Raw genomic sequence first — 13,292 nt, forward strand, 5'->3', positions numbered from 1 at the left:
CACTCCCCATCTTATAATATTTCTTCCCTCCTACCTCAGAGACTCCCCAGCATTCTCCCCCACCATCCCTAATTTACGGGGCTGTTTGCCTCCTTGGCATCTCTCCGTCCCCTCGCCTGGAAATTGGCGCCAGGGGTGGGGTGGGGATGGTATTTTCTCAGTGGGAGTCCCAGGGAACTGAGTTCTCCCCCCCCACACCCCCAAAGCCAGCTGCCTGCTCCTGCCTCTGCCATTAGTAACCCGGAGACGCGCACCTGCGTGGGGGCTCTCCTCCAGCCCCTGCTCCCTTCCTGCACCTCCCACTCCTGCTCTGAAATGGCGCTGAGCGGGTTATTTATCGGAGCCAGCGCTGCTCCAGAAGGTCAGGACGGTGGTGTAAATAACCTCTTCTCGCCATTTCCCCATCCCTCCAGAGCCTGCTCCCCTCCCCCTCCCCCACCTTTATTCGCACAAATGAATGTGGCTGGGCTGGCGCAGAGCCTGGCCCTGCATCTTAATGGGGCGGTGAGCTCACAAGATGGATTTAGCTGGGGGTTTTATGGTTGCCGCGGCGACAGGAGAATGCTTTGGTTTTCTTTCCCCCTTCCTCTGCAAGATTTTAAGGAGGGGGGAGTGTGGGGAGCCCTCCACTGCACTGCAATTTGAAGGGTCTCCTCAGTCACCTCTACTGCTCATAAGGTGGGCCTGCAATTCCAGGATTAAGAGTGACTGCATTAGGACCTCAGATAGGACAGGATAAGAAAAGGAAGGTACAGGAGTGGAAGAGCCTCTCCCGCGTCCAGATATGACACTGAGAGTTACCCAGTCCTGCCTGCTCTTCTGTGAGAACCTGGCAATTCAGCTCAGCTACTGTGGGCACCTGTGTCCGAGATCCCCCTCAGCAGATAAGAAAAAAGAAAAATGCTTGGGTATACCACCCCTGCAGTCCTGCATTGAAAGTTGGGGTCGAGGGGGCTAGATATCTTTGACTGTCTGAACTGGGGGAAAGCAGTGTGCACACTTACCACCCTAATCTTCCTACTCATCACCCAACATTGACCCTGGGGTAGGGGTGGGGGGTGTCAGTGTGAGAGCTGGGGGATGCTGATGAGTGACAGGGTGGAAAATGGAGTTCTATCCTGTTCTCAAACTTGGAATTCTCTGAGCTTGTTTACCCAGCCTGGCCTGGTTTGAACTTTTCCTGCCTTCTCTGTTTCCCACTAGGAATGGAACTCTGGTGTCCTGGCCTACCAGTCCTCTGGCCAACAATTTTCTTTCAGCACTATGAGCAGACCCATCCCCAGCACCAACTGAAGCAGAGATGGGGAGCAGGGTCTGATTATCTCCCTCCCTTGGTCTCCTTCTGTCTGATTCTGGGCCTCTGTCTCTCTGTTTGTGAGCCTTTCCCTCCTCCCCAGGGGACACTGGGAAGCCCCTCCTCCCCTCTCCCCCTTCCTCCCCTTTGGCTGGGAAAGTGACTGCAGCCTGAACAGTGCCAGACACCTGCCTGCCAGATGTGGCGATTCCCCATTCTTCTCTCCCGCCTCCCCAAATGTCTATCCTTTCCCCACCCCACTGAGCTCAGGCAGACAGCTCCCCCACAGGGTGATTTAGTGCTGCAGCCCCTCTTCCTCAAGTGCCCCCCTCCAGCTCCTCTCCCTCCCCCTAGTGCCCACCCCACCCCCCTTTTTTATTCCACCCTGTTCTACAGAGGCCTTCCTGGTACGGCCTCCTCCCACTCCCACCCCGGGGTGCTGGCTTATGTAAGCCCCAGCTCCTGGAATAGAGAAAGAATGGGTGCAGCAGAGGTGATTGACCTCTGTTTCACCCATGGGAGAGTACATCAGCAAGGCTGAGGACAGTAGCAGCCAGAACTGATGTCATTCTCTCTTGGTAGGGAGGGCAAGTGGGAGGGGAGGAGGAGGTGAGTAAGGACTCCAACTGTCTGCAGAGAAGGAGGTCTGTGAGACCTTCCCAGGTAGGTGAGAGAGCTCAGAATTGTGGCTGCCTGGTGGGCATCGCATCTTTGTTTTTTTGGCTGGGTCTCCAGATGCTGTCTCTGGATCTCTGTCTCAATGTGACTTGGTAGATGCCCCTCAGCTCTTCCTCTTCAGACTGACCCAAAACACACTCTTAAATTAGGAAACCCTTGGTCCTTCCCTTCTCTCTTTAGTGTTTGCCCTTCTGTGTCTTTTCTCTATCAGTCTCTGTTCCCTCCCATTTCAACTCTCCTCCCTTAGTTGAGCTTCTCTCTTGGTCACTTGGCCTCCCCCCCCCCCCGCCCCATCCCATATCATAACACAGTATGATCCCAGCCCTCTCACCAAAGCAGAAACTGATTCAGAGCCTCTTTCTCCTTCCTGTCCCTCCTTGTAACCCTGCTGTCCTGGGCCAGACAGAGGGCTCGGGGTAAGTGGTGAGGTAGGGAGGTGGCTGGCTGCAGAGCAGCAGAGGCAGGACAGATGGAGAGTCCAAGGAAGTAGGAGAGGGAGGAGGAGTGGGACAGAAAGACAGAAAGAGAAGCACAATGAGAGAGAAAAAGTGACCGAGAGACAAAAGGCAGAGGCTGAGAGTTAGCAGACAGCCAGCATAAACTGGGAGAGAGAGAAACCCGCACAAAGAGAGCAGCAAGGCTGGGAGCAGAGAAAAAGAATGGAGAGATGGAGACAGGAAAGTCACAGCAAGAGAAGGCAGCTGGGGATGGCCCAGGCCAGGGGCTGGCTAGCTCTCCTGGGCTCCCTCATGCTGATGGGCTGTAAATCTTGGGTGTGTGTGCGTGTGTGTCTGTCTGTCCGTCTGTCTGTATGCATACGTGCACACATGTAGGGGTCTGTGGTGGGGACAGGGATGATTTACACAATATTCTCATTCTCCCATTTCTTTCAGCAGCCTCCTTCCTTGAGGCGCCCCACACCAACCCCCATCCTGCAGTATTCCTGATGCTCCAGGGGCCATTTCCAAGGGATTTCCATATCTCAAGAATCCTGGCTTTCTCACGTGGAATGCAGGCCTGCTGGAATGTGCAGTCAGGGTCTGTAGAATCAAGAGGCCCTATCCCCTCACTACCCACCCCCCATGCCTGCTCACCAGCTGCTCCTGTCCATCTTCTCCTCCCACTCTCCTTGTATCTCTCCCTCCTCCACACTGACCCCTCCCCAAGCCTCTGACCCCCAGCCGCCTGGGGCCAGGGTTGGAGGGAAGACAAAGGCAGGATTTATCACCAGGATAGAGAAGCAGCCAGAGACCAGGGCTGAGGGCAATGGCTGACCTCCTCAGGATGGGTTGCAGTGCTTGGCCAGATGCTGGGAGGCTGGAAGCCTGGGTTCCAATGGCCCCTGCTCGCAACCCCCACCTTTTCCCACTCCAACCTTGCTCTCTCTCTTGTCCCTGAAGACTTAGGAAACAGAGAGAGTGGCTTTGAGGGGATTTTAGGCCTCTGAAGGAACCTCTGGGAGGAGCGAAGAGATGAGGTTGATGTCTTAGGGTCATTCTCTTATGGTTTCTGAGGAGGATTCAGAAACCAGGGAGCAATCAGGCACCAACTGTTTCCAGGACTAGAAAGGAGTTCAGGTTTAGCACTGCAACAGATAAGATGGAGAGGATCTTCCTCTAATATAGAGGGACTTCTCAAGAACAGGCCCTGATTGCCAGTAAAGGGGGAGAAAAGGGTGATTACAGGTCCTGAGAGATGGGAGATAAGGTCTCCTTTAGAAGCAAAGGAAGAAATGGAAATCCCCAAGAGTTACTAGCTCCAGCCCTCTGAAGGCCTTCTCTGAGATCTCCCACTGCCTCTGGAGAGCTACGAGGAGCCGCGGGACCCTGCCTTTACAGTAAATAGATGATTGGCCAGAAATTGTCTCTGCTCAGCAGGCAGGGTGTGTGCTCGGGAGAGGGAACGGTGTGATCCAGGAGTTTCCGAGAAACCAGACCATATATCTTTCAGTGGACAGCTCCTGTAGCTTCCCTAGCTGCCCTTGGAGGCCCACTAGCCCCTCAAGAATCTCAGTGTCAGGCCTCCGCAAACCCAACTCTGAAGCTCTTGTACCCCTTCCAGCTCCTGGAACTCAACATCCTGCTTCCTGCCTTCACTTTCCTGTCCTGGGAGAAGGCAGCTAGAGTTACCTCCAAGTGAGAAGAGGGTGGAGGGAAGAGAAACTGAGGCAACTGGGAGCTTCCAGGCTAGCAGTCTCTCACCATAATCCCACCAACCCATTCCCACCCGGGCCTGGTGAGGGAGACTTTCTTGTGGTTTCCTTTTAAGTTCTTCTGCAAGCTGAAGCCATTCCCTGATGGAAAGCCAAAAATTGGAAATATTAGTGGGAAGGGGGTCATGGATTTTGAAGAGAGATTGGGAAAGGACAAAAGAACTGGAGGGGTGGGGGTGGCACAGGGTAAGGAAAAAACAGGAAAAGGGAGAAGAGAGCATCTCGTTTTTCCTCACTCCCCCTTCCCCCAATTCAGAAGGCAGATTTACGGCCTTGGTTTTGGGGGGGGGGGTGGTGGTGTGAGCATAAGGAAGACAGATCTGCAGTTCTGCCCTCTGAGTGTCTGGGTACTTAGCTTTAACTCCCCCATTAGCATCAATCCCCATCTTGCTGCCCATCCGTCTTCTGACATCAGCTCCTTCCCCTCTCTGTAGCCCAGGCTTTCTGACCCTAAGTGGCTCTTAAAGGGCCAGTCTAGACCCTTTTCTCCCTCCCTTTTCCTCCCACTCCAGGCAGCACAGTCTAGGGGGTGTGTGTGTGTGCGCACACATATTCACATGTACTCTGGCCTTCCTTGCTAAGGCCATAGTGTGTGTGTGTGTGTGGGGGGGGGCGACTCTTCCCCAGCTCTCTCTGTTCTCTTTAGACACTCCTTCTTTCACGGACCCCCACCTCTGTTCACTACCTACCCAGGCCCAGAGCAAGCCCTCTGACTGGGCCAGGGGTCACAGACACATGGCTGCTGGAGCTGAGGGCTGGAGAAGGCATGTGGATCCCCGGGACAGATCCTCTCTCCCTCCCTCATTTCCTGGAGGCCCAGGAAGGGCAAGGAGTATCCAGAACTCCTGGCAGTTTTTAATTCTCAGCCAGCAGTGGGGGTGGACAGGTTGGAGGTTGAGGCTCCTAGGAGATGCCCTGAGCCTCACATTCCTAGCCTCCTTTCCCAGGGACCCAGGCTGTGGTCTGCAGGGGGTGGCAGATTTCACATCTTCCTCTCCCTGTGAGGGAGGTGACATGCCAGAGAAACCTGCCTCTGAATTTCCTGGCTTCTCTCCCCTATTCCTCAGCAACTGAGCTTAGACGGACAGAGGGGAAACTGGCTTCTCCTCATTTCTCCCCATCTTCTGCAGAAATGCTGTAACTGCCCTCCAGGGGCTATCAGACTGCCAGGATGCTTGGAAAGTTCCTCCCCCTTCTGCCTTCAATCCTTTCTGCTGCAAAGCTCTGCAGTCCTCTGAGGGGCCCTCCAGGATAGTCAAACCCTCTTCCTGATACCTGAAACCCATTCCCCACCTCCCTCAGTGCTCCCTCTTCAGGCTCAGGATGAGAGGGAATTGGTGGGTGGGGGCCTTGGGAAAGTGGCCACGCTAAAAATAGGAGCCCCTAGCTGCACCCCCACCCCACGGCCCCTTATTTATCACCTTCCAAACCTCACTCTCAAAGAAGCATAAATATTCCTAATTCCTGAAGGCCAGCCCTGAACTCATAAATTTAACCGGGGAGGTGGGCAAGGGGGAGGAGTGAGGTGCAGGGAGAGCGGAGCCCAGTGCAGCCTCGACGAAGCAGAACATCTCCTGGGGGAGGTGCCTGACTTGTCCCCACTGCAGACGCCAGTGGGCCTCCACTGACAGGAGGAGTAGCCGTTTCTCTCTCCAGTTCCGCTGGGGATGAGTCTTTTCTCACCAGCCCCCAAACAAAAACCAACCTGAGTTCTGTCTTCTCCCTTAGTTCTCTATCCTGCTCCCTCCCTCTTATCTTCGCTGTTACCTTCCAGTTCTTCCCTGCTCCTCTCAGCTCTCCCCTCTCTATGGCGCCTCTCTCTCTGGCTTTGCTCCTCTAAGCCTCTCCCTTTTCAGAGCCATTGTCTGAAGAGGACATTTCCGTCTCTCATTCAGTCTAGAGAGAGGTTGGGAAAGTCTCTCTCGGTGCCCGGACCTCCCGCCTCAGCCCCTCAGCCGCGCCCTTTGAAAGTCTCTCCTTCTTCCTTCTCTCAGACCCCCACCTCTTGCTCTCCCTCAGCCTTCCTTTTTTCCTCTCACCCCTTTCGCCCCGTTTCCCCTTCTCTCTCCAACCTCCTTTTCTCTCCTTACTCTACCCCCACTCGGCCCCTCGGACTCTTCCGCCCATGTGTACCCCTTCAGACCCCCCTCGGCTTCAGTCCCCCCACGCACCCCATTTTCCCCTCCCGCTGGGTGAAAGAGAAGGGAGGAGGGGGGTAGGAACAGGTAGAGGGAGCGCGGTTCCTCGTGGGGAGGGAGAGAAAGAGGAGAGAAAGCAGGGGAGGGGAGGCGGAAGCGGCGGCGAGGGGAGGGCGGCCTCACCCCCCAGCTGCGCCCCCCTCCCCGCAGCCGCCGAGCCATCAATCAGGGCCAAGGCCGTTCGGCCAATGGTAGAGTGACTCGTAAATCGGCCTGTCAAGCTCAGCCAATGAGAGGCGGCGTTAAATCAAGTGCTGTCAGCGCTTGGCCAATGAAAGGCCCTGGGCTGACCATAAATCTGCCTGTAAGAGACAGCGAAAGAGAGAGAGTGTGCGAGCGAGCGAGCGCGGCCAGGGCTGGGGGCCGGGCGGGGGGCCGGGCGGGGGGCCGGGCGGGGGGCCGGGGAGGGGGCGCGGGGAGAGCCGAGCGCGGGGGGGAGGGGGGGGCGGAGAGAACGAGCTTAGGAGAAAGAAAGGCGATAACAGAGGTACCAGAGATGAAGACAGCCTACAGGAGAGACGGACAGATGGAGAGAGACAAAGAGAAGCCTTGAGAGGGAGCGTCAGAAAGTCGGGCAGGAGACTGACAGAGATGGAGAGCCAGAGCCAGACACTGACTCACGCTCAGGAGGGCCTCCAAGTGCAAACACTTCCCCGAGACACGCGTGAGCTCCTCACCAGGAGGGACTTCGTGCGTGGACACCCACGCGCCATGCACACCTGCAAGAGAAAGCCTGAGAGATAATCTGCCGCCCCTTTCCCCAACCCTTATCGAAATTAGGGGCGGGGGTGGGTGTGTGGGCTGTGGAGGGTGAGAGAGGAGGGGGTTGCTTTCTTGCTCAGCTCTATCCTCTCTGGTCGCAGACTCTGGGGTTTCCTCCTGTGTCCCCTGAGTCATTTTTTCCAGCGACTGATAATTGGGAAGTCCCTCCTGGTGTCTAACCTCAATCCCTCTTGCTGCTCCTTTCTACTCGCCAAACCTTTTGAATTCCCTTCAAGGACTATGAAAAGTGAACCCTTTTACAGCCCTTCAGAGAATTGTCAACTTTCAGAACCTTAGAACGTCTGAGCAGGAAGGACTCTTAGAGATCATCTGGTCATTTGATTCTAGTTTTACAAAGGCTGCTGCCCTGTAGTGGTTAGACGTGTGTGCTGGCTCTGGAGTCAGACTCTCTGCCCTCAAATCATGGTCATGCCACTTACTAGCCCTTGACTTTGGACAAATTGCTTAACCTATTTGTGCTGCAATTTTTTCACTTGTAAGCAAGAGATTATGGTGAATACTTCATGGTAAATTCTGTGGGGATTACATGAAATAATATATTTACAGGAGTTAGGACAGCACTGGGTACAAGATAAGAGTACCCCCTGCCCCATCTTTGTACAATTGATAAAACCTGAGGCCCAGAAAGGTCTAGGGTCCTGCTCAAGTTCACAGAGCTAATCATCAGAGAGCCTTAGCTGCACCCTGCTGTCTACACTCCCAGGCTGATGTGCATTGTTGGTCCTCCTGTTCACCCCACCCATCAGGGCCCCTGCCTCAGTCGCCTGGACTTGGCTCAGTTTAGGCTGCTGTGATTTTTGTGGAAGGAGGACGGTGGGAAGCACACGTTCCAGATTAGGAGGCAGGATTCCTGGGCCCTGGGAGTGTGTTGAAGGTGAGGGCATCCGTCTGTCCACCGTGACTCTGGTTCTTTCTGCCCTTGTCTGAATCTCTCTGGACTTCACTTTGTTCTCTCCAGCTGTGGCCTTGAGGGCAGGGAAGGGACAGCATGCAGCCAGAGTAGCGTCACTGTCAACATGACTATCACATTCCATCCCCAGTGCCAGCACAGTGCCCACCCTGCGCTTGTGGGCTCCCTCCACCCCGGCCAAGTAGACAATAAATATCTTATGAATAATAAATGTCTAATTCATTTTTCTTCCTAAGCTTTGGGCCAAAGGGAGGGGTGCAGATCCCTGGGTCTCCACCCCTTCTGGCCTGGAGGGGGTGGGTGTCTCTGGATTCCCAGTCTCACTGACACCTTCTGTCCTCAACAGGGAAGCCAGAAAGGAAACACAGAGAACCAGCGCCACCTGGTGGCCACAAGTGCTTTAAGTTTGCTCATGCGCACGCGCAAGGGCACTGGCACGTTGGTCATGCTGGAGGAAGGGAATGCTATGATCCCCCTCAGCCTGGCCCCTGAGCACTCTCTCTCTCTCTCTTTTTCTTTTTGGTGAGGAAGATTCACCCTGAGCTAACGTCCGTTGGCAATCTTCCTTTTTTTTTTTTTTTGCTTCAGGAAGATTCCCCCTGAGCTAACATCTGTGCCAATCTTCCTCCATTTTGTATGTGGGTCACCACCAGAGCATGGCCACCCATACAAGTGGTATAGGTCCATACCCAGGAATCGAACTGGGGCTGCTGGAGCAGAGCACACTGAACTTAACCACTAGGCCACGAGGCCAGCCCCTGAGCATTTTTAACTGGAGTTTCTGTTCTGCTTTCATAACCCAGGATGACAAGAGCAAGTCTAGGGGAAGTGGGGGGCCAGGCCCCAGGTGAATTAGCTCCAGCCAGTATGACCCAACTAGGACAGCTAGAAGTCCTGCCTGCCATTGCCCCAGCTAAGGTCACTTCCATTTCCACAGAGCAAGGAGTCCTTTCCATGGCCATTCTCTTTGGGTAGGGTGAGGGCCAGGGGGCTAGACTCACTGGAGTGGCTGTCAAAGCTGGATCACAAAACTTTTTTGAGTGAAAAATCCTGTTTGTAGGGATAGGGGATCCTGGCAGCAGTAGTTAGGGGCAGGGGCTATTTCAGGGAAGTTAAACAAAAAGGCAGGCTGATCCTCTTAAACCAACTCACATGTTTTAGACCTGGAAACCACTCAGCTGAAGGCTCTGTCCTGGGCCCACTGCTTACGACCTCAGTTTCCCCTAAACCTTCAACTATTAGGTTCTAGCTGCAAACCAACCCTGGCCTGTTTCCTTCTTCCACAAAGACCACATATGAGCATTAAAAGGAGGAAATTCATTTATTAATAATTAGTAATGCGCCTTGGGCAGCCTAAGGCTAAAACATTGAGCAGGGGATGGAGATGCCTGGTTTGGGGGTTACTGGAAGGTTGTCTGTAAAAATGTCCACAGACATTTCATGTACTCCCACAAGAGCTGGCTGCTTTAGTTCTGGAGGAGACAGTCCCAGATTCTGGTGACTGGGGACACAGTTCTAATGGAACCGACGGAAACTCTGGGGCCCTCTTTTTAGGAGGGAGCCATAGGCTTGGCGGAACTGGCGGTTCATGGCTGCATAGAGCACAGGGTTGATGCAACCATTGAGCCAAGTGAGGTTGGCAGCAAGCATATGGACAACCCGGGGGGCCTGGGTGTTGGCATCCAGGATGTTGAGCACTAAGAAAGGGATGTAGCTCAGGGCAAAGCAAAGGAACACAGCAAAACACATCTGAGTCACCTTCCCAAAGTCTGATGGTGAGTCCTGAGCTCTCTGGGCTCCTTTAGTTGGCCTGGCCTTGGCAGGTGCTCTTGGAGAGCTTTTCTCTGCCTTCTGCTTAGCTACCTTGCTGTTGCTCTGGTCCCCCACTTCTGAGGAGTCCCCTTCCAGGGTAGTGGCAGCACTGACTGGCTCAGAAGAAATTCCTTCGCTGGGCCCTCCTGATGCCAGCCCGCTGTCCAGCTCTTGGAAACGACCAGGAATGGCGTAATCTGTCCCAGCCACATGGTTGGAGCGGATGCTTGCCTGGCGCAGCTTGTACTGGTCCAGAGCCTGTGCTGCTCGCTTCACCTGGCGGTGGATGAGGCAGTAGAAGATGCCGATGCTGCTGAGCCCAAGCACAAAGTAGATGCCCATGAGGATGGTGGTGTAGGGCCGGCCTCGCTTGCGGTCAAAGCTGCAGGTGCAAACTACGGGCACCAAGATATAGATGGGCCAGAGAGGGGCAAAGCTGGCCACACCCACCACCCAGGTGCCCACCAGTGCCAGCACTGTCCCCTTGGCACTGAAAACTTTGGGAAAGAGCTTAGGGTGGGCAATGAGGAGGTAACGTCCCAGGGCTATAAGGCAGAGGGTGAGGATGGAGACAGAGTTGGATGCAAAGAGGAGGAGCCCAAAGACTCTGCAGAAGGTGGCGCCGGTGCGCCAGTACAGGTGGAGGTAGGTGTCCACCGAGAAGGGTTGGAGAAGGGTGCAGTAGAGGAGATCGGCCACTGTGAGATTGGCGATGAGCAGGTTGAAGCGGGTACGCAGCTTGGGCTGGATGGCCAAGGCCAGCAGGGTGAGCACGTTGCCCACGGTGCCTGTCACAGCCACCACCACCCCCCAGCTAACTGCAACGTAACGATAGCCTAGCACAGACTCGTGGTAGCAGGAGAAGTTGGCATCAGAGTTGTTCCACATGATGCAGGCTGAAGCGGGGCTGGTGGAAGAGGAAGAGGGAGTCAGAACCTGACCTTGAACTTAGATCTCTTGAACAACTCTGGGCCCCTGGACACTTGATCTGCTCCGGGAGCTCACCTGCCTCCCAAGCCGTTCCCAGGGCTCTTGATCCCAAGATCTCCAAACCCCTCCCTAGATAATCTCAGTCCTTTCCCATTGTCAAAGATTTCCCCAAATTCTTATCTAAATATCTCTTAGTCTCTGTTCACTGCAAACTCCAGGCCTCTTCAACATCCATCCAAATACTCTCAGTAACCCTAGTGCCCTCCAACCTTTCTAGATTCTTCCCCTGTCCCCTAAGACCACCCAGGATTCCCCTCTCTGTATTCACCATGCTGTTATAGCCCCCTCTGCCCCTCTCCACTACACACACATACACACTTCAGTTTTTTTGTTTTTACCACCTGGGAGATGAAGAGACAGAGAAAGTAAAAGTATGCCCACCACAAAGGTACTCACCGGAGTCTGTCAGCCTTCAGTTCTCTCTCCAGGGGAAGAAGTCCAGCTCACTCAAAGAGCAGTACTTTCTGTTGGGCAGTCAAGCTTCAAACAGGAGGTCCCCTGTTCTCAAGTGTCCTATTTTAATAGACTGTAATAATAAGAAACTCCCCAGTTACCCAACCTCAGCCACTTCCTCCCTCGCCTCCGGTCCTATTCATTTTGCTTTGGCTAGTGAAATCTGGGCTTCTCTGTTGAAACTCCCCCGCTACTTGCCTCAAAGTCGTCTCACTCTTTCCTTTCTCCTTCCTGAGACCCAAGCTCCCTTTCCTTCCTCTCTTTGCGTGGCAGACACCTATAAGGTCATTGCTGAGAGGTGTCGAGACAGGGGGACAAGGGTGTCCGACTATCTGGGCCACTTCTCAAGGGGCCAGAGGGCAAGACCAAGTTGCAGGAGCAACTCTAGGCACCCCAGAAGCCTTGAGTTTGTCTTGGGGGAACACCACCTCCCCTCTCTCCAGGACTTGGAGGTGGTTCAAGTCAGAGGGTCCCATGTGATACTTTAGCACGTCTGAGAAAAGGAGTCAGATGAAGGAAAGTGGGAAATGAAGCCTCCAGGATTCTGGCTCACTTCCCACAGGGGCTCAGGCTCCTGTTCAATCATTCATTCATTCATCCATTCACTCAACAAATCTGTACTGAGTGCCTACTACGCACCGGGCTCTGAGCTAGACACTGGGGATACAAGAAGTTTTTGTTTTTGTTTTTTTTGGTGAGGAAGGTTGGCATGTCTGTTGCCAATCTTTTTCCTTGAGGAAGATTATCCCTGAGCTAACATGTGTGGCAATCTTCTTCTATTTTATGTGGGACACCACCACAGCATGGCTTGATGAGCTTGTGTGTAAGTCCATGCCTGGGATCCGAACGTGTGAGCCTCAGGTTGCCAAAGCAGACTGCACTAACTTAACCACTATGCCACTGGGCAGCCCCAAGAAGTTTTGATACCCGAGCTTGTGCATCGTTTAGCAGAGGAGACAGATATGTAAATATATAAATGCTTAATTGGTTCTCTAAAGTGGCGGGGGGGGGGGAGGGTGTCAGCAAACTTTAGCTTTGGGCCAAATCTGGCCTACCATCTGTTTTTGTGTGGGCCATGAGCCAGGGATGTTTCTTCCAGTTTAAAATGGTTACATTTTGGGGCTGGCCTGGTTGCACAGCAGTTAAGTTCGCATGTTCCCCTTCAGCGGCCCAGGGTTTGACAGTTCAGATCCTGCGTGCAGACCTACACACCACTTGTCGAACCATGCTGTGGCAGGCATTCCACATATAAAGCAGAGGAAGATGGGCACGGATGTTAGCTCAGGGCCAGTCTTCCTCAGCAAAAAAGGGGAGGATTGGAGGCAGATGTTAGCTCAGGGCTAATCTTCCTCAAAAAAAAAAGAGGGAATGTGAGAAGTGCAGTAGGCTTAGGGAAAGAGTTTCGTCGTGAATTCAGTTTTAAACCAGGTTTGAGGTACCTGTGGTGCATGCTAGTGTCTCAGCCCCTCTAACCCCAATTTCTTTCTTTCTTTTTTTTTTTTAGTGAGGAAGATTGGCCCTGAACTAACATCTGTTGCTGATCTTCCTCTTTTTGCTTGAGGAAGATTGTTCCTGAGCTAACATCTATGCCAGTCTTCCTCTACTTTGTATGTGGGATGCTGCCACAGCATGGCTTGATAAGAGGTGTGTCAGTCTGTGGTGCCCTGGATCGTAACCCCAAAACCCTGGGTCACTGAAGCAGACAGCATGAACTTAACCACTATGCCACCAGGCTGGGCCCTAACCCCAGTTTCTTTCAGCCCCAACTCTGTGTCAGACTTCTGGATCTCTAGTCTCTGCCTTTTTTGGAGCTAGATTAACCTGAAAAAAACCTGAAAACTCCTTGTTCCATTTCTGAACCCACAGTGAACTCCCACCCCGCACTTCACAGTTGAAAACCCAGGAGGCCCCTATTCCCTCCTCCTTCCTCTTTAACAGTCCTCATCTCACCTTCCCTCCCCC

The 13,292-nt window shown here is 53.7% G+C and overlaps 1 protein-coding gene across 1 annotated transcript; it reads right to left on the reverse strand.

The window, feature by feature from the left end:
* Nucleotides 1–9,373: 9,373 nt before the first annotated feature.
* GPR84 (G protein-coupled receptor 84) lies at nucleotides 9,374–11,410 on the reverse strand. The gene is made up of 2 exons (XM_014836590.3): nucleotides 11,274–11,410; nucleotides 9,374–10,794 (listed from the first exon to the last, which is right to left on the reverse strand). Exon 2 carries the CDS (start codon nucleotides 10,773–10,775, stop codon nucleotides 9,591–9,593), a length of 1,185 nt encoding a protein of 394 aa, XP_014692076.1. The 5' UTR covers nucleotides 10,776–10,794; nucleotides 11,274–11,410; the 3' UTR covers nucleotides 9,374–9,590.
* Nucleotides 11,411–13,292: the final 1,882 nt, after the last annotated feature.

This window comes from Equus asinus, chromosome 22, assembly GCF_041296235.1.
Source record: "Equus asinus isolate D_3611 breed Donkey chromosome 22, EquAss-T2T_v2, whole genome shotgun sequence".
Lineage (NCBI taxonomy): Eukaryota > Metazoa > Chordata > Mammalia > Perissodactyla > Equidae > Equus > Equus asinus.